The 10,222-nt window shown below is 40.8% G+C and overlaps 1 protein-coding gene across 1 annotated transcript; it reads left to right on the plus strand.

The window, feature by feature from the left end:
- The first annotated feature begins 5,994 nt into the window (after positions 1 to 5,994).
- LOC149074127 (uncharacterized) lies at positions 5,995 to 7,508 on the plus strand. Its single transcript, XM_089247335.1, has 2 exons — positions 5,995 to 6,900; positions 7,071 to 7,508. Exons 1-2 carry the CDS (start codon positions 5,995 to 5,997, stop codon positions 7,506 to 7,508), a joined length of 1,344 nt encoding a protein of 447 aa, XP_089103461.1.
- The last annotated feature ends 2,714 nt before the right edge of the window (positions 7,509 to 10,222 follow it).

A 10,222-nucleotide genomic window follows, 5' to 3' on the forward strand; every position in this document is an offset into this window, starting at 1 on the left:
TGGACTCGACTAATGTCTGAAGTAGTGCTGGAGGTAATTGACACCATGAATCCTGCAGGGCTGTCCATAAATCCGTAGGAGTAAGAGTGGGTGGAGATCTCTTCTGAACAGCACGTTGCAAGGCATCCCAGATATGTTCAATAATACGAAGTACGAAAGCCTGGATAACCAAGCGGAGATCGAGATGTTGTTCGGAAAGAAAATTCACATTTCTCTGTGGGGAATCGAACCACCAATCTCTCACTGTCCAGGCGAGTGTTCTAACCATTGAACTACAGAGGACAGACATTTTCAATCCTTAGAGCATATGTATGAATGCTGAACGGGACTGCGCATGGACAGCCTCCAAGCTCAGCTAATAGCCCTTACGACGTTAGCCCCCAGATGGCGACATATAGAGAGAAACGATGTCACTCTCCGCTTTTCATACGGAGTACGAAAGCCTGGATAACCAAGCGGAGATCGAGATGTTGTTCGGAAAGAAAATTCACATTCCTCTGTGGGGAATCGAACCACCAATCGCTTGGTTATCCAGGCTTTCGTACTTCGTATGAAAAGCGGAGAGTGACATCGTTTCTCTCTATGTTCAATAATGTTCATGTCTGGGGATTTTGGTGGCTAGCGAAAGTGTCTAAAGTCAGAAGAGTGTTCCTGGAGCCACTTTGTAGCAATTCTGGACGTGTGGGGTGTCGCATTGTCCTGCTGAAATTGTCCAAGTCCGTCGGAATGCACAATGGACATGAATGGGTGCAGGTGATCAGACAGGATGCTTACGTACCTGTCACCTGTCAGAGTCGTATCTAGACGTACCAGGGGTCCCATATCACGCCAACTGCACACGCCCCATACCATCACAGAGCCTCCACCAGCTTGAACAGTCCCCTGTTGACATGTAGGGTCCATGGATTCATGAGGTTGTCTCCATACCCGTACACGTCCATCAGCTCGAAGCAATTGGAACCGAGACTCGTCAGACCAGGCAACGTGTTTCCAGTCCTCAACAGTCCAATGTCGGTGTTGTCGGGCCCAGGCGAGGCGTAAAGCTTTGTGTCGTGCAGTCATCAAGGGCAAAAGTTGTGCCTTAGGCTTCAAACAGGCCGGTAACGTTCAGAGCTCCGTGCCACGAGAAACTTCAAGTCTGGTAGCCGACCCCAAATGTAGTTGGCTCGGTAGCCTTACCCGAGTGGCCAGCGCAACGGCCGTAGGGAATACTGTTGTAATTTCATCAAATTTCTTCTTTGTATTTTGGAACGCTATCATATTCGTGCCGTTGTAAATTTTTTTTTCAAGAGGAGAGCACCCAGGATTGTCCGAACTCTTGTGTGTCTCCTGTTCTAATCTTGTGATCCGCCGGCTTCGGGAAGTATTTTTAATTAATTGTTTGAGAAGTGTAGTGTTTCTGTGTATTCATATTGGATTTATGCGGGAGCCGTAATTTGTAAGTACTTTGACATTCGACATTATATAACTTTTTAATTTGCGTAACAACCCTTCAATTGTTTGTGATGGAACTGTCGGACGATCCTTATTGAACAGTTTTAAACTTTTGTGGATCAAATCGGTTCATAAATGTGAAAGTTATTAAGGTTCTACCAAAGCATACTCTCTGTGGCCACCTTAGTATTGATTAAGGCAGAAAACTTTGAACTATTAAATTTTTTCCTTCTGCTTGAATTTTATAGTTTTTAATGCATATATATGTTTTGGCCGAGTATTTAAAGGGGTCATATGTCTGAGTCACGTTTGGTTCCCGAGATAATAGCTTGATTAGTTCAAAACTGCAAAACCAATTAGTGGTAATAACATGTTTTCTAATGAACATTTGGTGAACTTGTTTACATAATATTTTCGCTGATTTTTTGTACTATTTTTTGATACATTTGTCTTGTTGCGGCCCTGGTTGTTTGTGCATATTTTCAACTGGTTTTTCTCATTGATTGTTTTAATTGTATTTTTGTCGCGCCATTTTGCTTCTCCAGACCTGTAAGAAAGAAGAGAAAAAAATATATATACATGTAGGTATATTTGTTGGTGTTTCGATATACTTATCCTAATACTTAGAACAGGAAGTGGTAGACTGGCATATTATATTTACCTTTATATCTCGGAGCTAAAAAAAATAGTATAACGGTTTTTTGTGAACGTCTTTTGAGCTGTCAGATACAAAACCTCATAAATAGTGCGCTACATTTTCAGTACCTTTGTGTGTGCTTTCCCAACTGTCAAACTCAGAAGTCGTAAACAGTAAACGTCTTTCCAGCTGTTCAGATGTCCTTCCAGCTCCGTTATATACATAACAGCCTGCCTCATACATGTGCTGTATATGTATATGTATATTTTATTTATTCATTCAAGTGTGTATATATTGCGAATTTTTCCATTTAGTGTTAGAAGTTGATTGGTCTTACCTAATTCTATAGTGATTGAGTATTGATTGATTTTTGGGAGACTTGATTTCTATTTATAGCATATTTTCTCGGGAGGGGAAAATAATAATAATAATATTGGAAGGTAAATATACTGCTAATTGTCATTGATTAGTTATGTGAAATTTGGTGTCCTAATTGTTTCTGCTACTTGTGAACTGCACAAATCATAACGTTTTGCCTCACGAATTCATAGACATCACACTCGATATTGTTCGACCGTTTTTACTGGCAGTTGGAGCGTTAATTTGTTCACCTAATCAAAATTCAATCTTTTACCTTGTAACCTTGTTTATATATTCTATTGGTGTATATCTTCCTGCACTTGAGTTTTGCGTGAAAGCGCATAAATGTTTTCGTCTAAAATCCACTAATTGGATTTGCTAATCGGTAAGTGATTAGGGATATTTAACTCCAGAAATTACTTTCCGATTCGAGTCAAATTTGGTGGTTTTTTTATAATAACAGTTGGCCGTGCTTGTGATATGCATTTGGAATTTCTGTGATTTTTCCTTAGATATTTTTTGGCAGCATTTTGCATCTTATCACTTTTTGCTTTTTTGCATTTTTTTTTTACTATGATACATATACATGGACATATTTTCTCTCGTGGTGCATTTTACATTGTTGCCCTAATTCGCTTTAGTCTGGAAATTTCTCTGCAACCTCTAACAATATACGATATTCAGTGCTAATTTGGTGTTTCTTGCAAATATTTCCATTGAACTTTTTCATGATGGATGACAATACTCCAAAGACGTCCTCACGGTTCCAGAAATTGGAGAACACAGTGCATCAAATGAAAACTCGACTAAAATATAGACTGAGAAACTACCTCAAGTCAAGGGTGCTTAATGACTCACTCAAGGTATTCAGCAGGGTTCATCAGAACTTAACAGAGGATGAGGATGACACAATAGATATCACCAAATCATCTTTTGACTCCACCAAATCGAGTATGTTGGACAATTCAGACCCTTCGACTAATGCTGACATCAGTTTCACATCGATGAATCCACGACAAAAACTTCTTGTATCAACAGATGAAGTATACAGGACGGATAAAATCAAATCTCCTCAACTTGAGATTGGCCCACCAATATCAGAAGAACCAACCGTTAGCGCTGAGGATGGAGAAGCTGGTACATCAGAAGTCCAGGAGATCATCCATGACACGTTATTCCAACTCTCGGCTAAGACAACGGACACAGAGTCCCTGAAACAATGCAACATCCTTGAGGGAATTAAACAGGACGGAAGACCCAACTATATGGCCACGGAATCTTCAAACACCCTAGAATCAGTATCATCCAATATCTCTAGGTCCAAGTTCTTCTTGGTATCACCGATGGGCAATTCAACCCCCCGACTACAATAATGGATTCCCAGGATAATGATGACTTGACCGCAAAAGACCAGAACACCATGGAAAATACTTTTACGAGACAAAATTTTGGAAACGCAGTTAACGAGTTTCTTTCACGTAATAGCAACATCTTCAGGCAATCTCAGGAGAAAGAAGCACCGAATCCTGTAGATTCACCAAATACTTCCTCGAAAAGAAACAAAACAGGGCAGAAAAAAACGAGGAAATCAAAAAATAAGGTAAATAAATTCCTCGACATCCCGTACTCAACGACGAACAAAGAACATCTTGATGGCAATAGTACCAAAGGAGCAAAAACTACTCAACTGGATAAGAACAGCCAACTGAAAATAACAGGAATCCCTGGAGATTTGAATCCTGCGGTTGTATCGGAAAAATTAATCCTTCCTGACGATGGTGCGTCAGCAACAATAGAAAGATCGTCAATCTCCAATGAACGACCAATTATTCGAAATGATATCCTAGAAGAAAGTCTGAACTTAACTCCAATACAAAATAATTCCTGTAATTACAGCAATAAAAATTGTGGACATAACTACTCTTCAAGCAGTCCCGCACTGGATGCACAAAGAATTTTAAAGAATACAGGACAAATTGTATCAACATCCAAGAATACGAATATAATAGATATTTTCTCACCAAGGAAATTTATAAATGGTGTCTTCAGCATCCAGGATATTTTCCAAGAGCTAACACAAATAATTAGATATTCCACAGGAGAGGGAAAAAATTTTAAATTCGGAATACCTACGCTCCAAAGAAAAAAGGCCGAAAAACTCCTGGAAATTATCAACATATGGGCAATCGGCACCCACAATGAGGAAGTAGAAGATAATAGTATATCGACACAGGATATTGTCGAAACTTCAGTTCAAAAAAGATCTCAACATAAAGACATTCAACTTGAACGAAATGGAAACAAAAAGAGTTCTCAAAAAACAGATAAATCCACTCAGACTGGAGAAGTAATAGAGCGGACCCTACAAGATATCCTGGAAGAACAAAGAATTTTCGAAGAACCTCTTCCTCAACGGTCTTTTCAACAGAGGAGTAATCGAACGGGAAATAATTCTGAAAAAAGTAAAAAAAGCAGCCAGAGTAACCGTCTCAAAGAAATTGTACATCCACAACTAGGAAACACCAAGCATTCCGCCAATCAAGAATTCATAATCCCACCACCACATGAATTCTCATCCGAGTCTCATCCCCTAACTGACTCGGATGAGGTTTATGCTGATCCAACGGGAGAAATTCAACAACGGGAAATTAATCAGGATAAAGAGAGACCCCTTCTATTCAGGAAAAAATTTTCCATATGGCTGGATATGACCAAACCACTCACAACTATGAGGGGACCGCAACAGAAGAAGGTTGGAGAGTGATCCAACGCAACAAAAGGAAGAATAACAAATATTTTAACTGGAGACAACTTCAATCGCATCGAAAACAAAGGATGCAAATGGAGAATAATCGGCGATTAACAGACAGAAAATCCTATGCCCTCAAACAAACTGGAAAAAATTGGAAGAATAATTCAACACCGGGGGCTAGAACTTCTTTTTTCCAACGGAAGAAGGAGCTGGTCGAATATAAAACTACACGTAGGAATGAACAACAGAATAAAAGCTCTTCCCCTCCAAGAAGGTCCACCTTCAATACTACTTCAACAAGACCACAGTACCCGGCAATAGGTTCAACTCAACATCGCAATTCAGGCAAAGTCAACACTGGAAATATTGAAATAATCTCAAATAAGATGAAAAAAGTCAGATTCTCAGATCCGCTGACCTCCTTTGCCGAAGTCGTCAGAAATGGTGAAATGGTGCAAGAGACATCCGGAAGGATCTTATCACAGAACTGGCATATTTATACTTGGTTCTTCTCTCCAACCAAGGGGAACAACAGAGTACCTTACGACGATCTTCTTTCACAAATACATTACTCTAATATTATCAAAGCTGACGCAAAGCAACATATCACGGCCAAACTTACCAGCAAGGGTATTTCAATCTTCGGGAAATCTTCAACCATCAGGTCTCAAGTTATCAAGGAAATACACAACAACTTCAAACTTGAATCCAACATCTTCATTGCTTAATTTCAATAACCAATACCTTGTTTTTTTCCATGGCACCTAATCTAAAACTTCTACAATTTGACAGTAATAGATGCAGGAACGCAATGGCGCTTCTCCCACTGAGAGCAACTAAACACTCGTGGGACATTTTGCTGCTTCAAGAACCTCTTTTCGGCAATGGAAGACTTCGTGAACTCCAAACCAGCTGGCCTCGGTGGATGTCAAAGAATAATAAAGCTGCAATTGTCATTGTCAATAAAAAAATAATTGGAGCAACATTCGCAATAATGACAAATTGCGTAGCCATCAGAATTTCTACCGACAGAGGTGAGATTATACTAATCTCAGCCTATTCGTCTCCGTACTCGGAAATCGAATTAACCATTCAAGAACTTAACCTGATCTGTAGCAAGGCCGGAGATCTCCCAGTTCTCATTTCTGCTGATATGAATGCACACCACAGCAGCTGGGGTTATAAAGACATAAACACTAGGGGCTGGATGCTCTTGGATTTTTCTAGAGCTAATCATTTAATTTTTCATGATGATGGCACAACAACTTATGACCACTATGGTGCTACTGGTGCCCCCGATGTGACGTTGTCCAACTGTGCTCCCCCATTGGACCATATAACCTGGCAAGCAAGAAACGAGGACGTCGCACATAGTCCGCATTGCTACATTGAGATCACTGTCCAAGATCACCCTGTTCTTTGCAGCACAATTAAATACTCAAACTCTAAAAGAAGAATACACAAATTCTTAAAAATGCTTGAAGATAATATGCAAGTTCACCTACAGGAAATAAAATCTATTTCCTCGGTCCAACAGCTTGAAGAACATACTAATAATCTTTTTGAATCTATAGAAAATAAAGGTCACGCGTACCTGTTGGTCTCTAAGCAAAAGAAGCACTACTTCGACGATTTGTGGACGAAGGAATTGGAGATGGCGAGGAGGAAATCCAGGGCAAGCAAACGAAGATATTTAGCTGCCAATACTACTAACAAGGTGACTTTGCGAGTTATCTTCCACCGTAACAGAGCCATCTATTCTCGACTTATCCGTCAAACAAAGCGGAAATCGTGGAGGGAAATTTGTAGCGCTGCCACAGACCCATATGGCACTTTTTACAAAGCAACGGTTAAACAGTCGTCACCTCACCCCAAATTTTCTTCCAGAAAAATATTGAAGGAAACATTTCAGTCAAGGAACAAGCCAAGCGCCAATTCGAAGAATTCTTCCCATCAAATTCTGATTCATCTCCTGTACATGTCTGCGCCGCGTCGTCATCTCTATGCCCAGACAACAAAAAGATCACATTTTCGGAATTGTGGCATATCGCCTCGCATCTAAATAAGAAAAAGGCCCCAGGAATTGATGCCATCAACAATGTGGTCATGCAAGCACTCCTGAAAAAATTTCCTGATGTCTTTCTTTCTCTCTTCAACAAATGCCTGGATCTCGGCCACTTCCCTCTTCATTTCAAAATAAGTAACGTCTTATTCTTTTTGAAAAAGGATAGAGACCCTACGGAAACCAAATCCTTCAGACCAATCCACCTTCTGTCCACTTTTGGAAAGCTGTTAGAGAAAGTCGTATGCCAAAGAGTCTCCTAGTTTCTGGATAAACACGATGTTTTTAGCCCTTTACAGTGTGGTTTCCGCCACGGGAAATCTGCTGAACATGCGCTACTGGCAATCACCAACGAAATACAGAGACAGAAAAAGAAAAAACATAATGTCCTAATTATTACAATTGACATCCAGGGTGCATTCGACAACATCAATCACGATATTCTTGTTTCTAAATTAATGAACTTGCCAATCCCTTCAAATCTTGCTAGATTTCTTTTCAGCCTTCTACAAGAAAGAATGGTCCAAATGAACACTTCTCAAGGACCGGTTCGCCATAAGATGGCAAGGGATGTCCTCAGGGCTCTTGCTCAGGTCCCCTTCTTTGGAATCTGTTCATAAATGACATTCTTTCCATCTCCTGGCCTAATAATGTTCGGGTCCAGGCCTACGCTGATGACATCACAGTTATGGTCTCGGGCCCAACAGTGGAAAGGACGGGTAACTTAGCATCCTCGATCCTCAACACAATAAATCTAACTAGATTAGACGAATAGTTTCTAACTAGATTAGACGAAAACTAGATTTATGTGGATCTCCCCGAAACGACCTCCGTCCATTAGACTTGGTGGACAATTCATCAAGAGAAGTTCACACATTAAGATTCTTGGAGTCGTTTTTGATGACAAATGTAATTGGTACGAACACATATCGGAAATCTCATTAAGGATCAATGCTCTTCTCCCTCGATTCTGGTGCTCCACTGGCAAGAACTGGGGCATCAGTGTTAGAATGCGCAGAATATTATATTTAACTGTCGCACAGCGGATAATAGCATATGGTGCCACTGCATGGGGAGGTAAGCTTACGGAGGAGCAAGGTAGAAGACTTGATTCCATCCAGAGAGGTTGCCTACTATATATACTGAAAGCATACTCCACCTCACCCACAAATGCCTTACAGGTTCTAGCCGGCTTACCCCCATTGCGCTTGGTCATGGCCCCCACAAGGGGTGGGCTGACAAGGCTCCAGCCCTGGGGGATTTTAATCATTTTTTGGTTTTTTCACGCTATAAATTCATCATAAAGGGGGCCTCATAAAAGTCTGGCCGGGGGGCCCGTAAAAGATCCCAGCCTAGGGACCCTGCCTCAGGATGTGGGGGCCATGCGCTTGGTCATTGGTTTTGAAGTTAAAAAGGGTCTACTACTCAGAAACAAACAAAATATCGAGCTTCAGGATGGCACCAACATCAGTTCTTGCCAGCTCCAGACCAAGACAACAGGTTGGACTCATCACCCAGCGGATTATCCACAAGAAGAACAGATCTCCACTGCACCTGCAAAAATTGGACAGGAGAATACCGACCTTAACATCTTCACGGACGGTTCAAAATCAGAAAACGGCGTATCTGCAGCCTTCATCATACTTGAAGGAGGTATGGAAATCTACAAATGGTCATGTAAATTAAATGACTCAAATACTGTGTTCCAATCGGAGCTTTTTGCAGTTCATATGGCCATCCAAAAGGCTCTAGAATTTAAAAAACCAGTGAATATATACACTGACTCTCTGTCATCCATATTTTCCATCAAAGACCCATTATCTCAACATCGTACAGCCCGAGAAATCCGTGAAGTTCTGTGTGACAATCCACATATTAAAATTGCTTGGGTGAAAGCCCATCAGGGCACATATGGTAATGAACGGGCCGATCAACTGGCCAAATCAGCGACGACCAGAACTTCACCAGATTTCACGATCTTTCTCCCCGTGTCATGGGCAACCAACATTCTTCATGAAGAAATGATGACCAAATGGCAGCATCGATGGTCTAACGAGAGAAAGACTGGTCGCAAAATTTTCGCTCTGCTCTCCGCCGTTAACTGCAAGCTTAGGAAATGGACTAGGGAAATGATCCTCTCCGTTTCCCGCCTACCTTGCCAGGTTCCACAAGAGAACAGAAAAGTGCAAATGCGGGGAGGAGGGCACAGCGTACCATTACGCGACCACTTGCCCTTTGACCGCGAATCTACACATCCGGGTCCACGCAAATGATGTTCAATCGTGGATGACTTCAGTGCTCAGCACCTCTGGTATCCACGATCAAATTAAAATATTCATGTTGCCTTTCCCCTTACGCTTGGTAGCCAGTTCCCATTAATACATTTAAGCCAGTAATCTTAACCTTCCCATTGCGTTGTGTAACTTCCTACAGAACTTGAGGTCTCCTTCTCTAGTGAAGAGCAACCTCATAGAACTGTATAACCCAGGGTTAAACAAAATTCTAAACCAATTAGAATTTATTGAGAGACTTAAAAATAAATGCGTATACTCCCATTTAAATTTACATTGAATTTATTTACATTATTATGATGATTCATTACATATTACACAGGTACATGCACATTAATAATTAAATTTTACAGAGATGTGGGGGACCAACTATATTAAAAACATGACAGTATATATTGAGTATCACTTACCCCGTCAAAGCTCCTAGACCACAATTTCTTCGACTTCATCCTTCTGTCCTAAGATTCCGACTCCCTATCCCTCTGATCTAACTCCAAAAAAAACTCTACTCCATCTGCGGAATGCTACCCCTCTCTCTGTTAAAATCTCTTTGTATTTTGATTGATAATTTCAACTCCGCCTTTTTGCGCTATTTCAAGACTTTCCATTCGCTCATCTTGAAATTCTTTTTTCCCGTCTGAACCACTTTTTAGTATTAAACATAATTTCATTGGCTCATCTCCTTC

Source organism: Pholcus phalangioides, unplaced genomic scaffold, assembly GCF_987345545.1.
Source record: "Pholcus phalangioides strain wild (caught in Gottingen) unplaced genomic scaffold, Ppha-v1.0 ptg000017l_1, whole genome shotgun sequence".
NCBI classification, from domain to species: domain Eukaryota; kingdom Metazoa; phylum Arthropoda; class Arachnida; order Araneae; family Pholcidae; genus Pholcus; species Pholcus phalangioides.

Bases quoted from the DNA above. Each gene is read 5' to 3' on its own strand.
- LOC149074127 (XM_089247335.1), top strand. From the start codon at position 5,995: ATGGCGCTTCTCCCACTGAGAGCAACTAAACACTCGTGGGACATTTTG. The intron at 6,901-7,070 runs GTGACTTTGCGA...ATTTTCTTCCAG, and splicing joins CTGCCAATACTACTAACAAG to AAAAATATTGAAGGAAACAT.